We start from the raw sequence: 19,164 nt of genomic DNA, 5'->3' as shown, positions 1-19,164 counted from the left end.
TAAATACGCACGTTATTTTTATTGATTAGGTGTTACAATTTCTTTCAGTGTTCCCGTTTTCCTTTTGCTCCCGTTGATGCGCGTCCCGGCGTTTATCACGCTACATCGGGTCCGCGAGGTCTTTTCTTTCACGGCACGCGACCGAACTCTAATTACAGCGCGGTGTCACTTTTCTTCCGACACGGGCTCTTCCTCTTTTGACTCAGATGTGACTGCCCGCCCGTAATGGTCCGCGGTTATTTAATAGTGACGCTGGACCTTGGCGTCATCGGGTTGCAATGCCGAACTTCGGTTGTTCGGCGAATGCAAACTTAGCGATTTCGGCAATAAGTTCTCGCAATTGTTTCTCTCTTTTATTTTTTATTATTTAATTGCTTAAGGCGGCTTGCTGATGTCGCACCCTTCGATGTTATTTTGTAACACCCCCCTTTCTCCCCTCCGTGTGGCCGGACACCGTCAAGCGACTCGCCGCGGTATTCGGCGAGTCGTCGCGTGCGTTCAGGGCCGGCCGGGGTGTCCGCGGGAAGGAACGAAAGTACTTAGAGTCTCGTGTCTTTTCTTGTCGGATATTTACATTTATTTTTAGATCGGCTATTTACAATATACTTATATACAGATGTTCCGCCGCGGTGCTTGTCGTACGGGCGACGTAAACAAAGTTGTCGGCGGTCGCGTGAGTTTCGCTTTTCTTTACGTACGTTTTTAGGACGCGACGCTTATCGCACGGGTGACGCAAACGGAATCGTCGTCGGTCGCGTGAATTCGCGCGCGTTGGTACAATAATGTGCCCTCCCTATGATGGACCGCGGTTTTCTCTAGGAACGGGAGCGCGGGGGCAATCGCCGAGAACACTCAGCAGAGGCGAAGTACTCTTTACCTCCGGATTGCGCCACGCTCGTCAGGAACCGCCGAAGCGGCTGGAGATGCTGCCCGGGTGTCGACCACGGGATAAACCGAGAACGCTCGGCGGAGGCGAAGCACGCTTCACCCCGCTTTATCCGCTGTGGCTGGCGACCTGGGAGCTTCGGAGGAAAGGAGGCGGTGTCGCGGCCAAGAACTCTTGGCGAAGGCCGAGAACGCTCGACCCTCGTGCTTAGCGACTCCTGGGTTGCTCGATTGTCTGTGAAGCTACTGAGCGGAGGCCCGGAACGGAGCTCAGTAGATCGGAAGACTGCTCTCGATCGCTCGGTACCCGGCCTTTTTATTTGGTCTTTCGCGTGGCCCGGGGCGTTCGGGTTCCCGGGGGTTGGCGTTGCAGCGCTCGTCGCGATCGTTAATAGTATTAATTACCCGAAAGATGGCAAAAGGTCATCAAACTAAAACTAATCACTAAAACAAAAGAAACGGCGGTAGTCTTACAACGACCGGGGCTGGTTACAAAGGAGAAAGATCAGCGCGGTTCTGCAGCTCCTGGTGGTCAATGATCGGCGGAGCACCGCTCACCCTTCTTGGATTGTCGGACAAATCAGGCTCGTTGTGCGCTAAAGCGGTAACGTAAAGACTATTAAAAAAATTAGTTGTTAGTTTAATTGTTTACGGACGGAAAACTCCACGATCTTTTAACCTTACCGGTACGGTAGATTTATTGATAAAATCTTTCTTCTTTACTATTTATTTTTGATATACAATGTTACGTTATTTGGCACAAAATAGAATTAGCAGTTCGTACTCCGCAATACTGTTACAATACTTGCTCCAATCATCCTGAGAATACTTGTAATAACATTTGTCAAAAATAAAAATAGATGTAATTTCCCTTGCGGGAAACATCGCGGACCTCTGCTCCGCTTACCAAATAATTCAAAATCAGAAACGCCAACATAAAACATAAAACTCTAAAATACAAATACAAAAAAATCTAAAAAACAAAAATAACGCTACAGACATAACAAAACGTACAAGACTACTACTACTAAACCAACGGAAATATAAAAACCAATTACTTATTCTATTTATCTTATTTAACATTAAAACAACATGCGAGAGAGAGAGAGAGAGAGAGAGAGAGAGAGAGAGAGAGAGAGAGAGGGGGAGAGAGAGGGGAGAGAGAGAGAGAGAGAGAGAGAGAGAGAGAGAGAGAGAGAGAGAGAGAGAGAGAGAGAGAGAGAGAGAGAGGGGGGAGAGGGAGAGGGAGAGAGATAGGGAGAGAGAGAAAGAGAGAGAGAGAGTGAGGGGGTAGAGAGAGGGGAGGAACATTTATTTAAATCTATTTCTTATTCATTCCACCTATTTCATTCTCAGGTTTATTCCAATTTACTCATTCTGGATTTCCGCTTTCGCTGCACTTCCTTACATTCTTTCCTTTCCTTTCGCTTTCACATTGAATCATCCTTGCTCTATTCTTTATTTCTTCTACCTTTATTATCCATCTGTGTGAAAAGACAGGATCAAAATAATTTCGGTTTAAACCAGCTATATTTAGTCTCTATACAAAAGAAATGTTTGTTGTGCGCGACGGCGTCGCAAAAACTCTAAACGTGCAGCACGCGATTAAATCGAGACACTTGTCTCACGATACTCGACGCGTCGAGCAAATGACAAATCGCAAAAAACGGGGAATCCGCACTCTGTTTTCGAAACGACTGTGTCGCGTCGAAAGGAGCCGCTCCTTTTATACCGAGAAAAGGCCCAGAATTTTCGGGAAAGTGCCGGCGCCGATAACACGTTATTATGAAGTGATCTAGATCGCTTCAGGTGAGTTTACCGGCGTGACCGCGGTATAAACAGAGTAAAGGTGAGGTAACACGATGCTCACCACGGCGTGTTAAAAATATTGTTGCCGTGGCTGGCGTTGAAGCCAGCTGTTCGGCACGCGGGCGCGGCGTGATCCACGCGACATCGACTCACTAAGCGGTGACCGCGACGGTAATTATTTTCCTTTCCGAACACCATCCCTTTCCCTCTTTTTTTCCCCTAAAACCTTTTCTGTCATTACCTTCCACTCATTGTCCAAACTCCAATCTATACATCTTTCCCATATATGTTCCCACGTCTCCATTTGCCCCATGCACAATTTAAATTTTTTCTTCTCTTTATTTTTCCAATACTTAATCCCTCTTACTTTCTTCTTTAATTTAAACCTTGCTACCCTTTGCCACCTTTCTTCTTTTCAATCCCCTTTAAAATATCCCGGTATCCCATCTCCTTCAACTCTGTCATATACTTTATTAAACTTTGATTCTCTTATATCTTCCATCTTTCTTCTCTTTGCATACTTCTTTTTTTTCACCACATCCTCTCCTCTTATTTCACTTTTTTCTTTCTTTTCTTCTATTATTTTCAAAATCCACCCAAAATTTTTATAACACTTCTTCTTTTTTATTTCCCATTTTTCTTTCCACTTTTCCTCCTTTGTCTTTTTCCTCAATTCTTCCCAGCATCTTCTTGCCAGCTCCCCTCCTCTTCCCTCCCCTAGTCTTCTTTTATATTTCCATGTCTTTACACATGCTCTCCCTTTTAGTTTATCTTTTTGCATTTTCTCTCTTAACATATATTATGGAATAAACGTCTTCACTTCCAAAATCCATCTCAAATGTTTTTTATGTATTCTTTCTATTTCCTTTTTTTCCTTCTACCCCTATACTTCAATACCATAATTAATCACTGTCCATACCAATCTGTCAAACAACCACATTCTCCTGCCCCAGTCTTATCCGAATTTTTTTTTCCTTTATACTCCATACCTGTCCCAATATTACTGCGTCTTTTCTCATCCTGTCCTTCGCCTGTTCCTTCTGATCTCCGTTTGCTGTAACTATATCTTAATACTTATACCTTCTTACTTCTTTACAACAAATAAAAATACAGGGTGTTTCGTTCCATGTCGAACCCATTAGGAATAGATAGAACTCGGGTAGACAAATAAGAAAGTCTCATAACATCTTGTAAAATTCTCAACCGTTAATGAGAAAAAAATTAATTTGTCTAGCGCAAGACCGACAAGAAAGCTACACGTGAGTGAGCGCGACAGGCGAGTGGTGCCGTTGCCTGTCGCGCTCACTCACGTGTGCTTCTTTGTCGCTCATGCGCTAGACAAATTAATCGCTCTGGACATCATTCCAACCTGAAGGCATATCTTCTCATGTCCTCATAGGTCATAGAGAAAACATGATTTCTTCAGGTAATGATGTGAAGTAGAAAAATCCTGCTTATATGGTTTACTACGCTAAACATTCACACTGATTCACACTTCGCATTAACAAAACACAAAAATATAATTGTAATACATAAGTATTGTTCGTTTTACCTTTCGGGAGTCACTCCGAGCAAGCTCAACACATCCCAAGTGTGTTGAAAGAGAGATCACTTGTGCAACCCGGCACCGTCCTTTTCTTCTAATGTCACACATTAGAAGAAGTCAGTGCCAAGTTGCAAGAGTAATGTCTTTTTCAACGCACTTGGAATGTGTTGGGCTTGCTCGGAGTGACTCTCGGAAGGCAAAATAAACAATGCTATACATTGTTTACATTTTTTTCTAATCAAACATTTATAATTATCTAATACGTGTTTTTTTACGTTTATCGATTAGACATGCACTTTGTACAAACTTTTTGCGCAAAACTCTAACATTATTAATATCGCGATTACTTCCAAAGCTATATCAATATTTTCCTGAACAATTTATCTATTTTTATGATTACAACACAGCGTTATACTACGAAGTACAATAATTTGTAGAATTGCTCTAAACAAATGTTAATAAAACACTTAGAAAAAAATATGTGAAAGTCAGAAGAATTGTTCACAAAACACTTTTGCTCACGGTTTAAACAGACTTTTCGGTTGTCATAAGTCGCAAAATGTCTTAAAGTATACGCTAGAATTAATAGCGTACTTTTGCGAACTATTTCTATCCTTGCGCGCCTGTATAAACACAAACGCGAGCAAGCGAGAGAACGAAGGTGCGCTTATAATAATTTCTTCGCGATCACTCATGCGTTCTCTCTCACACACACAGTCGCGAACAGAACAGGACATGAAAATGCTTCCCTCTAAATTTTTCCTCGTCTTCTCGCTTCTCTCGGTGCTCCAGGGCTCACGTACGCCATCTGCGGTAAGGCCTGACGCACACCACCCTAGCTCACTCGCGTTAGCCGCCGTCGTCACAGTGAGTCAGGCCATTATTGCCGGTTACTCTACATTTGATATATAAGATGCCACTTTTTTTTATTTTTTCATCCGTTTCGATTCCTTCAATTTTTGTCTTTGCTTTTTTATTATATTCCTCTTCTTATATAGTTTCTTCTGGTATTTCCTCAAATTTCGGCAACTACATTTCATTGTGGCTTGTGTTTTTGTTGTTCCATCGGTGTTGCTTTTTTCAAGTGCTGGTACCAAATTAAGATTACACTGAACATCTTCGGAAGCATTAATTGTAACATGAATATTCTCGGAAACTATACTATTAATACTACTAATACATTTGGACTCTAAATTTAAAATAGGAAACACGGTTTTTTTCAAGCATTGTCTTGTTCGATCGACAATGAACATATCTTCCGAAAAATGTTTAGTGCAGATCTTTAGTTGGGCCAGCTTCTCTGTAGATAAACCTGAAACAAAGAAATTGAAACCGCCCCTTTTTACCCGAGTGAGCCGGACGTCGGCTTAGAAATCCGCCGTTGCGTGGCGGATCAACGCGTGGACGGGATCCGGCCGGGGCGAGAACAGAAACGTAACACGCTTTACTTACAATCACAGTTGCTATTTATTACATAAATAGATAGAAGATACAAGAAACACAAATAGAACGGTGTTTATATACAATTGCGACGCGCAGATGTGTTCGATGTTATTTACACGGAGCGGGGAATCCCGGTGTCGACGCGATTGCTGAATTCGCGGGATTCCCGATCGTTTTCGCGGTAAGGTGTTAGATCGCAGGAGTCACGCGATATTTACAAACGCAATCGCTCGGTGCACGTATCATTGTCGATGTCCCCGAGTCGCGCAAAGCCTTGTTTCGTATCGACGCGGTCCCACACGTGTCGCCGAATATAACCGGAGACCGCAATTTCGCGAATCGAGAAGGCTAGGACTGCACCTGGTGGTCGGTCGTCGAGAACACTTGACCGAGGCGAGGAACACCTCACCTCGATATCCGGTGCGATAGGAGTTGGGCCGCCGGAATGCCCGGCGGCTCCTGAGCGATGCTGGCACCGAAGACCGAGGTTTACGTCACCAAGAACACTCGGCAGAGGCGAAGTACTCGTCACCCCGTAGACGTTTCAATCGTTCGATGTGCGGTATCGAAAGTAGGAAAGCGGCGGCTGAGAACTCTCAGCGAAGGTGAGTAAAACTTCACCCCGTGCACTATATGCGGCTTGTGAGGATAGAAGAGGTGAGACAGCAGATCGGAGAGCGGTCGTGCTGTCGTGCTGGTACGGATCGGAGTCGTTCCTGGCCCGGAGGATAACTCTTTTTATATCGGTTTTTTCGGCACCTCCTGGGGAAACTTTTTATAAGTGGAGGCCATCGCAAGCGCCGCGATCCTGCGTGACTCACGACGGAAACCCGCCCGCGGCTTCGGATATGCTCGCATTTCTTCTGTATTGTTAGATACATAAGTTTTCTTATTTTTTAATTAAATAAATATATTTCTTAATTAACAATATTTTTATAGTATGTAATATATATGTTACATTGTACTTACCAAAAAAAAAATTGCCTCAATAACCTTAGTTCAATAAAATTAAATAATATTATATAATAAAATATAATGAAAAAAAATATCCTTTTAAACTCTTCACTGGCACTGCTGTCACTGCAATTATTTTAATATTTATTGAAAAATACTAACAAAATACTGGCACTATACACTGTAATGCACTTTGCAATATATTGACAGGCTATTTTACACATACATGAAATTGGCGGATTCGGTGCATTCATGTGCACTGGTGCAGCTAAATTTTTTTTTTTTTTAATTGAGAAAATAAAGGAGCCGTTGGGAGCGTGCCCATTTGGCTTACACTTTGGTACGCAGTATACATAAAAGAACAAACTTTCCGCAAACCTATAGTAGACGCTAAAAACGCGTTTCACTACGGCTGGAAGCAATGCACATAGAAACCGGCATAAACTACCTTAACCTAGGGAGTCGCACGCGTCAAGTCAGAAGATCTCACTGTAATGTAAAAAAGGGGGCGCCATGAGAAAATACAAATTCTTATTATCGACTAAGATTAGTTCTAAGCTTACACACTACGGCGGTTGCCTAAAGATTAACTGTTGTAAAAAATTTCCAATATCTCAAAAATTGTGTAGTACGTAGGAAAACAGACCTACGCTTAATTATACAATATATAAAGAATTAGTCTAGTATTACTAACGATCACAGCTCAGTATGAATGATTCACAGTATACTTAAATTGCGTTGGAACTAATCCAACAGGAGCTCATGGTATCTACAAGCATAAATAAAAGTCAGTACTGTCAAATACGCCTGCCTATAATACTAGTTAATTAAATATACGATAAAGTGAAAGGCTGTACACAAAGCACCAAAATAACAATTAAACCAAAATACAATATAAATCTGTAACTAATTATATTATTTTGGGCGAGTTACTTTTATTACAAGTCGCATCTCTCCTTAACTGCACAACGACTAAAAATAGTAATATTTTCGCAATTTTCGCCAAAACGCACGACAAGATATCTATATGTGAAACCGACACTAAACGCTACTAAATATATTTGTCTATCGAATTTGTTGCCAAAGGCTACGAACAATTAAGAAATTTCAGACTCCGCGTCGCGACAACCACCGATCGCCCAAGATTTCGCGCGATTACCGAACATTTTCATTTTACGCGAGCCGACCAACCCAACACGCCCGCGGCGTGTAGCGCGGACCGCCGTAGCCGGGGACACGGGCCGACCGGCCGCCCGCACTGCGCACCGCCACAGACCGCTCGAAAGGGGGTTTTTCCCACTCTCGAGCCAACGGGTATATAAGCCGGTTCGAACGCGAGAGAAGTACCTTTTCCTCGCTAAAGAGCACTCCAGCAACCGATCCTCCAGGACTTGAGCACTTCCAAGCCTTCTTCGACCGGGCTCACCCGGCCTTCAAAACCGCTACTCGGGCACTCCCGAGCCTCCCTTCGACCGGGCACACCCAGCCTTAGAGACCACTACCACCAGGATTCGGGCGCTCCCGAGCCTTCCTCCAATCGGGCACTCCCGGTCTCCGACTTCTTCACCACCAAGACTCGGGCGCTCCCGAGCCTTTCCTCGACCGGGTTCTTCCGGTCTCCGATTCCGCGGCCACCGAAACTCGGGCGCTCCCTAACATTTTCCTCGATTAGACTACCGCCGGTGCTAAATCTCGTGGACGTTTCCGCATACACTGCGCTACCGACCCGCGACACGGCCTGAACGGCTTATCTTGTACTCTGCGCTACCGACCCGCGACCGCGAAACTCTGTCCATGCGACACGGTCTGGACGGCCTATCTTGTACTCTGCGCTACCGACCCGCGACCACGAGACCCTGTCCGTGCGACGCGGCCTGGACGGTTCACCTTGTATATTGCGCTGCTGACACCGCGACCGCGTAACTCTGTCCGTGCGACACAGCCTTGAAGGCCCACCTTGTACTCCGCGTTACTGATTCGCGACCGCGCAACCCTGTCCTTGCGACACGGCCTGGTCGGCCTCAACCTGTAAATAGTTCTTAAGACTTAAAGGAAGGCAGGATCTCTGTACAATCACGCTTTTCGCAAATTACTCACGTTAACTTTTAGTTCGTTAACCTTTTGTACAAATTGCTTTAAGCCATATTTTTTTGTTTTCTTTTATTTACATTGTATTATTCTGGTTCTTATTATCTTTTATTTTATAATAAATTACTTTATTTTTACGTTATTCACGTCTCGATTTTTCAACTCGTACCTTGGATCCCGACGAGCTTTCCACCGACATAAATTACCGTGTTACAAATTAATAAATTGATCCAACGCTTTTACGACAGCCTGGTCCAGAGAAGCCAGGAGGTAATTGACACTGTAAAAAAAATGCCCTGAGACTCAACCAAGGATTCGCAGAGAGCCAATCGCTGTGCAGTATATTTCTTACAGGCCGTAAAAAACATGGTCCGTCGTCTCCTCGTCGCCGCACACGTCGCAAAGAGAAATGCTAACGATATTAAAACGAAATAGACTAGTATTCAATGAAGAGTGCTCACTTTGGAGCCTGATAATAGTGGTGACCGCTCTTCTGCTGATTCCGAGCTTTGTATACCATGGGTGTTTTACAGAAATCAGGAAATTGTCACAGAAAATAGAACCCCAGCGTGGGGCCTCATCTTGAGCCCATTAATTGAGTTGTGTCAGCATGAGATTTTTACTAAGGTTCTTCAGCTTAGAAGGAGAAAGCCCCACTTGAGTGTCAGCGCCATATCGTATCGCATCTTTGGCCAACAGGTCAGCTGCCTCATTTTCCAGAATTCCGCGATGACTGGGAATCCAAACTAGACTCACTTCGACGCCCCTCTCCACAGTCAAGAAATGCAGAAGAGCCCTGACTTTAAGAACCAAATAGGAGCTCTGTCGGTGCTCGAAGGGAGCCTCAATCGCCGCTAGGGATGACATAGAATCAGTAAAGATTGTTAGACTGTGCCAACCTTTCTCGACGCCCAATTCCAAGATTCTGAGGATGGCCAGAACCTCCATGTAGAAGGAGGATACAAAGTTAGCAATCCTATATCGAAGGGATAACTGTTCATCGAGAAAAACAACCAAAAAACCCGTGAAAAGGACTCGGTCAACAACTGATTTGTCAGTGAATAGGCACATGAAAAAAAATCTCCAATGAAAAAATAGCTCGAAACTCTGCCTCTGCGCTAGGGCCACTGTGGATGATGTCCCTCCCACTGTTCACATTAATTTTCAGCTGGAACGTAATAGTTTCATATGTCTCCGAGAAGCATAACGGGGCCCGTGAGAGGGTCAGAAAATCTCAGCTTTTTCTCCAACTCGGTAAAAGCCAGTAGCAAGAGAGACCCGCAAAACAAATTGCTTGTATTGAAAAGCTCAGACTCGTCTCTCAATGCTTCAAGCTGATCAATAAGCCTTCTATCTTCCGCCAAGGCGGCTTTGATGATAAAATTCCTTGCCAAAAATCTACTCCTTAGAAGTAGAAGGGGTTCATGGGCCTCGCTGAAAACAACGTTTAATAAAGTGCTTTGTCTGTAACCCATAAAGATTCGAATGCCGCGACTCATAATTCTGTCCAAGCGGGTCTTCAGGTTGCCCGTTAGGTTGTGAAACAAAAAGCTGCCATACTCTACTTTGGATCTCACCAGGGCCCGAAACAACAATTCGAGGGTGAGAAAATCCGCACCCTACCACGTGCGGCAGAGGCATTTGATAATGGCAATCAAGGACATACTGCGCGAGATAACGTGGTTGATATGAGAAGACCAAATTAAGTCGGAGCAAAAGTGCATTCCCAGAAACCAAACCCGATGAAAGTTCGACACGGTTCTGTCGCGAATCAAAATCGAGAACCGACGGAAGCCGAACAATCCATTTCCGCCTCTCCGGCCTCGAGCCATAAGGGCATTATTATTGCGACTGAACACGCAAAACTGAGATTTGTAAGGAGAGATAACCAAACCTAGTTCATCTAGCCGGTTGCAAGTCTTTGCCACTGCTCGTTCCAGTTCGCAAATGCCCTCATCTAAAGAGAGCATCCAAGAATAAAGACACACATCATTGGCGTACTGTAAAATCCTGCATCTATCAGAGCCAACCGAATCCAGGTCTGTCACATAGAGCATGTAGAGAAAAGGGCTAAGGACGCTACCGAGATATCGAGTGCGTACAGTTTCTTCACCAAGATGTCAGGCAGCACATTGTAAGCAGCTTCTATATCTAAAAAGACCGCAGAAAGAGAAGCGTTCTTGTGAAAAACCATGGCGATCTCCGAGTATAAAATGGTAAGACTGTCAGTGCAGGACTTGTTTCTCCGAAAACCAAACTAGAATCTGGGCAATTTGTTGTGCTCAAGCCACCGTAAAAGTCTGAGGTTGACCATCTTCTCTATAACTTTGCCCAGACAGAAAGCCAAAGAGGTAGGGCGGAGCCATTCGAATTAGTCTTGGGAATAAAAAAGATTCTGTATTTGTGCCAACTATGAGGAAACGAACCGCGGATCATAACGGCATTGTAAATATACAGTAGAATGTCAAAGGCTTCAGAAGTAAGCCTCTTGATTATTCGGTAATCATTCCCATCAAGGCCGGGACTGAAGCCGGACCTGACTTCTCGAATCGCCGCTAGAAGCTTCTCTATATAAAAGGAGAGGTCCAAAAAGGAGTCTACCCTTTCGCCAGATAGAATCGGGAAGTCCACAGGAACCCAATCCGATCGCAGAGAATTAATTTTATCCAAGACCTTGGAAGTTTTGTTCAAACTATATTCATACTTATTTTCAGGGCGGTTAAAGCTGGATTGAAACTTCTTAACTGTTTAGACATAGAAAACATTGGAATTCTTATTAAAACCCTCACAAAATACCCTGAAGTTTGCCCTTTTAATATTTCGGAGCTCCCTTTTCGTAACAGAGACACGTTAAAGAGAGCCACCTTGCGAAGACGGATGAGTCGTTCGCATTTCTCATTCCACTAAACGCAAGGCGGAGAAGTCGGAGCCGTGCGCTACCCCACCCGGTTAGGCCGAGGCCTACCCAGGGTAGCCGAATCAAGGGGCCCACAATAAAAGCCGTAAATGTCTCATAAAGAACCTCCTCGCCAAGGCTCTCATATCCGGACAGCATATGAAGACTCTCGTCAAGATAATGCTGAAAACTCAACCAGTCTGTGCAAACGCCATACAGGCGATTTCCCTTTCTTACCACCGGTCGAAGATCCGGAGCACCATGCAAAAGGATGAATATGAGCAGATGGTCACTGTCCCAAGGGTCATCTTTGACCCGCCAGTTAGGCCCGGATCGCAAGGAAGAAATCAACAATCGAAAGGTCAATGACCGAATTAGAGTGATGAAACGCCCTGTAGAACGTTGGCGAACCGTCATTCAGAAGAACGAGATCCAAATCGAACAGATCCTTCTACAGGCTTACCTCAGAACGGCAAGAGCGGAAAGATCCCCAAATCTCGTTGTGAGTATTGTAGTCCCCTCCGAAGAAAGTTTTTCCGGTAAACTGAGAGAAGAACCGACGCCACTGGCCTAAAAACACGTCACTAGCGCTCGGGGGGCGATAACAGGAGATAAAAATTACGGGCTCACCTTCCATAAAATGCAGCTGAATTCAATATGGCGGCTAATAGTGCTACCGCCTGCTGCTGTCCCCATTGTATTAGAACTAATGGAACTTCCGTCTCCAGTAAAATGGTGGGAGTTTACCCACTCTGCTCTACTCTATACATTTGAACTAGCAGTAGTTCGCCAGCTCTTGTAAAAACTTTTATATTTAATACTCGAAATTAAACGGCTTCTTTAAGTGTTATAAGTTTTCTACATTTCACTTTCGTGCTCCTAGCCTTGCTTGAATTTGCGTAAGCACCTTCGTTTTTTTATTTTTATTACATAATCAATTACTATCTTTCCCATCAAAAATGAAAATAATAAATATATATTTGTAATTATGTTTATTGAACGCTTTACCTGTTACGTCTGATGTTATGTGTCGTTGAAATCCATACTAACGCTGCTGACAAACTTTTCGTCACAACGTGGACGACACTAATATTTTTTTAAAAAGGGAACTCAGAGGCTTGCTGAGTGTAATACCAAAGCCCTCATTTTTTGAGGAATAGTAAAACGGAGACGTAACCAATAAAAAAATAATAGGAATTTAAAGAAAATCTTTTTTTTTTATAGAAAAAGGGCTAACTCGCCCAAAACGTAAAAAAAAAAACAAAGACCAGTATTGTTACATGGTGACAAATGCTCCTCCCCGGTAGTTGACATTCCGTTTGTCTAATAATCCGCTTATTAAGAAATAGATTTACTGCTGTCAACAAACTGAACGTCGCGTTCGTGGCTAATCAGTTAAGTCATAAAACAGAACGAACAAGGGTTACAACTTTTTCTCTCCAACACTCATTCTGGTTCCAAGCTGCATAGTTATCATCCCTTCCTCAAAATTGATTTCTTTATTCCAACAAGACAACAATCTATTGTTTCTCATCCAGAAGATAATTTTTCTGGTTTCCTGTCAGATATCAATTCAAATACTCCTCAATATTGCGATTTACGTGTTAATTCTTTAAATAACAAAAATTTGTATCTCTGCCAAACTAACCGAATAATTACGTGGTGCAGTAGCAACGAGTTACAGTACTCTCAATTCGTCCGATATTCTTCTTCTCTGTGTAACTGCCAAGAATCAAGGCCTAACAAAATTTGAGCCTCTTGTTTCCATTTAACATATGCATTTTCAATCGATCAGCCTGAATGGAGTTTTCTGTGAACAGGCTTTCATTATTTCAGTTGTAATAGTTGAACCAAAATAAGTAATTAACTTTGCGGCTTTAATCATAATCCATCTTTCTTTTCCCGTGCATCCCATTTTTCTCACTAAATGTTTAAGATAAATCTAGCCTTGAGTAATTTGTAATTGATGTTTAAGTTGCAAAACGACATCTTGTTGTTAAATAGGAAAAGTGGCATGTTGCGCTCATGCATGCCTTATTTCTCGAAGGTACGGACTTTCGGAGATTTTGGTCATCTTTTTAGAAAATTAACCTTACAGTTTCTTTTTTTTTTTTTTTTTGTTTTTGGACTAACAAAGCCCTAGCATTCTGTCGGGCAGTAACGACGTGCAACCCGTCAGTAACGTCACGATCGAGTAATTATGATGAAAGTAATAAATTTGTGGCGAGACCCCTCTGTCCCGCTACTACAGGCGTACGCCTAATAACATGAAACCGCGCCGAAGGCGCACGATTACGACCGACCGACACCGAAGGCTAAGAAAGTAGGGATACCCCTACCTTCGACCAACGGGTATAAAAGCTGTCACAACGGACGGACTAGCATCTTTTTTCGATCCGGCTCTCGCCGCGACCACTTGGCCGCAACAGAGAGACTCTTAGTCTGATTCTGTCTCGGGGGATTATCCCGGACGATCCGCAGTGTAGCGATTCGGGGGATTTCCCAGCCGCGATCTCGGGGGTAATCCGGAGCACTGGCTGTCGACTCGGGGGAGACCCGGTCGACTTTCTCTTGGCAAACCTACCCGTCTCGGGGGAATCTCGGACGATCCGCAGTGCAGCGACTCGGGGGATTTCCCGGCCGCGATCTCGGGGGTAACCCGGAGCACTGGCCGTCGACTCGGGGGAACCCGGTCGACTTCCTAACGACGAACTACCGGTCTCGGGGGTATCCCGGACCAGCTCTCACGCCACCTCTTTGGGAGGATATTCCATCCGCCCGCACAGAATCCTCCAGCGGATGCGCGACTCCCGATACCGACGGCGACAGGCCCAGGCCACCATCGCGTACCGCGACACTCGAGACGTATTTTCGTTCCCGCGCTTATTGTATCTAATCCTGCGACACCGACCCGCTTGCGACCGACGCTGATCGCGTTCCCGTTTCTGCGCTTATTATATATAACCCTGCGACGCCGACCCGCTTGTGACTGACGCTAATCGCGTTCCCGTCCTCGGGCTTATTGTGTGTAACCCTGCGACACCGACGCACTCACAATCAGCGCTGCTTTCTAACGTATTGCATGAGGCCCTGCGGCACCAACCCGCTTACGACCCACATGGCTTGCGTTTTCGTTCCCTCGCTTATTGTACGTAACCTTACAACGCCGGCTCGCTTGCGACCGACGCTACTTGCGTTTCCGTTCTTTAGTTTATTATTTGTAATCCAGCGTCACCGACCCGCTTACGACCGACGTTGCGGTCGCTCTCGTTTCCGAGCATATTGCGTGCGGCCCCCGCGGTACCGACCCACATTCAACCGACACGCTTGCTTAGCCGCATTGTATGCGACCCCCACGATCGTAACTACGTACGACTGTCACCTATACATAAAACGTTCAACCGGCCCTCGCTTCACGGGCGGCCGTAGTTATCGACATAGCTCCCTACTGACGCAGTTCCGTTCGCGAATACCAACGTATTTCTCCCCATCGTATCGAGTATAATAGAGCACGCTACGGATAACATCGCACTCCGTCCCGCTTGTACGAACGTATGCCACTTCTGGCTTCCTTTTCTTATGTAAATAGTGTAATTAAAACTCATTTGTTAATACGCATGAACCAGTGCACGGCTTCTTTGCACCCTGAGCTCCACTGAGCGGCCTCCGGCCAAGCAAAGCACTAGTGTTACAAATTGTGTAAAAGTCATCAAAGTGATTGGTGACACATGCTTTGCTTTCATCTCTCGTTCATCGCCGCTACGCGCGAAGACTTGCATTTACTTGCTAACAAAGCACAACAGACAAGTAGGTGTGTATTAAATGAAATGATGCCATTAAACCCTGGTCTCCTTTATTTTAATCGAAAGTTTTACATTTTTGGCTTTGTATCGTCATATCTTAAATACTTGACCATGTATGTACAGAAAAAGTAAAAATGCTTTTTTTATGCAAATTAATCTCAATTTGTTTAATAAACCCACTTAAAGTTCGACCTACTTAGCCGATATATGAGATCCGACAATCTCTGCTGCGCAAACTCGACGACTCGACGCGTAAACACGGTCGGACTCGCTACGCGTACACTTAAAACATAACATTACTGCATTTTTTAATTACTCAATGATTGTATCGTAAGTGAAATTAATGAATTAAACTAAAATACGTAAGGTTAATTATAATTGATCTGTGTAACAATTTGTCACGAAGGTGAATTTCATGTCTTTCTTGCAAACGCACGTGATCAAATCATTTTTATTGAATTTTTTATTTTGTTTGATTTGAGCACCACATTGATTATTTAAGGAGTTTTTCCACCCTGACAATTTCTAAATAAGTAGTTTTTTTGATAAATTTTTTTTTTAGAAAACTAACGTTATATAAATTGATATTTTGGAAACATATTATACATTATCAAAACTCAAAATTTGAAGAGTAGTAAAAATATAAAAAAATTAATATGGCGTCTACAACAAATTCCGTAAAAAACATTTCCTTTTTACACAAACGGCAATTTTCTAATAGTGAAAGTAATCAAAAAGATGAATTTTCTATTGTTTATAAAGAAAAAGGTTATGGTGTAACGTAGGTTTTTTCAATTTGTTGAAACTTGTGGAAATAAACTTTTGAAAAAATGTGTTTTTTGATTAAAATTTAATATTAAAAAATTTATAATTAATTGATGAGTTGTTATATAAAAAAAATTTTACGCTACACCATAGCTTTTTTCTTTATAAACAATAAAAATTTTTTTTTCTGATTACCCCAGTTTCCAAAAAGTTGTCACCCGTGCAAAATAAAGGACTTTTAATTATGGATAACATGTTCTGAAATATAAATAATATAATGCGATAGTTCTCTCAAAAAATATTCATAAAAAACCGCTGATTTTAGAAATTGTCAGAGTGGGCAGACCCCTTAAAAACGTATGAGACTCGAAACAGCAGGGGTATACATCCACGAGCTACCGACCTGTTGTACCACCTCTTAAAACACAGTTTACACAATCAGACCACCGTCGCGTGAAATAATTTACTACAATAAAGTTGCATTTAGTTAAGCACAAATAATCTACACAAAAATGAGCTGTTTGAGTCTATTTCTGCTAAGCAAGCTGATAAGAAAGAGAACAAAGTCTGGTCACTGTTACAATTAGCACATAAAAGTTAAACGCAAAGTCTTTTCGGAATTATCAAGAGCACAGATGTGTAATCACGCACGATGATACACCGAAAGTGTAAAAAGACGACAAAGAACCGACAAAGAGTACCCGGATGCGCTTCCAACAGTGTAATTCAGAAGCATCGATTGACTGTATTTGTTCGATGACTGAGAGATGCTGCCATCTCGCAGGTCGTCTATCTCAAAAACGAATTAATTCGTACAATAATTATTACAATTTTGCAAAATAATATATAATTTTTTGACTCGAATTATTATTGCCTATTCACAATTTTTTAATTTAAAGTTTTGTTTTGGATGACCTGTATAAATTTATTTTAAATCTACTTTATTAACCTATCTGATTTTACCAGATATCAATTGTAATATAATATTATTGTAATACTATATTACTTTTACCTTGTATTTAGTGGATAGTATCAATTGATTATTATTAATTTTTTTAATTATTTTAATATACTAACAATTATAATCTTTTGCTTAGCATATGTTAAAAAGAATGAAAGATGAAAAGAAATTTTTAATAGTGGGTTATTCATTTGGATGTTTAATTGCTATTGAATTAGCAAGACTATTAGAAGCTAAAGAATTCTCAGGACGGCTAATATTAATAGATGGTGCTCCTAATCAAATAAAATTTTATTTTAAACGATATTTTGAAAATTCTTCGCCAAAAGAGATAGAAAATAAAATATTGGTAAATTTGCTGAAAACTTACACAAAAATTACCGAAAGCATGGTTAGTAAACTGTAAAAATAAAATCATTTTTAATGTACAAATTTTATTACATAAGTTTTAGGTAACAATGTAAAAATAATTTTTGTAACATCTGTCTCAAAAATTTTTTTTCCGAACTTTTACATATTTACCAAAAATATATGTAGTAATATTCAAGGTCGTGAAAAAATAAAAATAGTTAAAATAAGTATCTCAACTTGTTTTACAGTTCAGCTAATGGTAATATTACTTTTGTTGAATATTATAACATTTCTTATTTTAAATTTATAAAATTTGTTATTATGAATTATATCCAGTATTAATGTTTTATATATTTACAGGTTTTAACACAATTGAATAATTGTATCACATTTGAAGAGAAATTCAAGTTATTTAACTCTTATTTTTCAACAGAATTAAAAGTATTATCAATTGAAAATCAAAAATTTGTATATTTTACAATTTACAATTATATTATTTCCATGAAAAATTACGATGTATCTTCTTTACCTCGTCTTAAATCACCTATAACGTTGTTGAAACCTACATTTCCAATAATTTCTTTTCCTGAAGAGGATTATGGTCTTCACAAGGTAAATGTATTATAAATTGAAGTGTATTAAGTTTAGTACAAATATAAATTTTTAAATAAGAAAAGTTTTATAATAAGAGACGTATTTTTAGATAACCGAGTGTAATGTGCAAATTTATTATGTAGAAGGAAGTCATACTACAATAATGGATAACGATAAAATTATATCAGTTATTAATGAAGAAAAAATGAAAGATAATGTAATACAATAAATATAACACAATAATATCTGCCAACACAAATGTAGGTAAGATTTTGTTCACCGAAAAATTGTAGACGAGAAATAGATTTTGTTATTGAATATATTAAAATTATTATAAACAACAATCTAGTAAAACATTTTCAACATTAATCAGTAAAATGTGTATGATAATACGGCGGTAAAATACGAGCAAACTCATAAAAAATGTCTCAGAATTGTTTCAGACTTATTAAAAAAATTTCAGATTTGTAAGTAATATATTGGTAGCACCAGGGGTACAAACGTCATGACGTCATTGATGCCAGAGTCGTGGCTACCCCATAGCTACCAGGTGATTGGTTACCCCGTAGCTGTACGCGCTATGATTGGTCGAGCTCAACGTCTATTCAAAAAGGGACAGAGTCAAAAAAAGTAAATAATATGGCGAAAGTCGAATTTGGGAAGAATCAGAGATGGAAATAAAATAGCGGAGTATGAAATTTTTGCATTGGATATTTCGTAGCTGCCCGCGTTGTGATTGGTTAAGTGTGACAATGCTTTAAAACTTATTAAAAAAAGAAGACGGACAAAATAACGGAAATTGGGATTTGGGACTATTATCTATTTTATGATGTGCATAGCATTAGTGTACAAAGATAAAAATAGGGAAAAGATATAGGAAATATCAAATATGAAGTATACAACATTTTTATCATTGTATAATGGCGAAATTACATAATTTGCGCATAGCATTAAACGGGAAAATTATAAAATAAATATAGACATGAATATAAGTCTTGAAAAACTGTTTTTATAATATGGGTTTTACTTATTTGTATAAATAAAAATAGTACAAAAATATTAAAGTTAA

At 41.2% G+C, this 19,164-nt stretch overlaps 1 protein-coding gene across 4 annotated transcripts in view; it reads left to right on the top strand.

Moving 5' to 3' along the window:
* LOC139104110 (fatty acid synthase-like) overlaps positions 1–19,164 on the top strand; it is a 317,124-nt gene extending 297,960 nt beyond the window's left edge. For 3 of the 4 annotated variants that reach the window (XM_070659343.1, XM_070659341.1, XM_070659344.1), the window contains 4 exons: positions 17,287–17,541; positions 17,862–18,113; positions 18,205–18,359; positions 18,559–19,164. In XM_070659343.1, the coding sequence (XP_070515444.1) occupies positions 17,287–17,541; positions 17,862–18,113; positions 18,205–18,324 (627 nt within the window). In that variant the 3' untranslated portion in view covers positions 18,325–18,359; positions 18,559–19,164. The remainder of the gene's footprint in view (positions 1–17,286; positions 17,542–17,861; positions 18,114–18,204; positions 18,360–18,558) is intronic. The other variant, XM_070659342.1, reaches the window with a different exon arrangement.

Source organism: Cardiocondyla obscurior, linkage group LG07 (genome assembly GCF_019399895.1).
Source record: "Cardiocondyla obscurior isolate alpha-2009 linkage group LG07, Cobs3.1, whole genome shotgun sequence".
Classification (NCBI taxonomy): domain Eukaryota; kingdom Metazoa; phylum Arthropoda; class Insecta; order Hymenoptera; family Formicidae; genus Cardiocondyla; species Cardiocondyla obscurior.
This window is presented reverse-complemented; position numbering and strand designations above follow the sequence as displayed.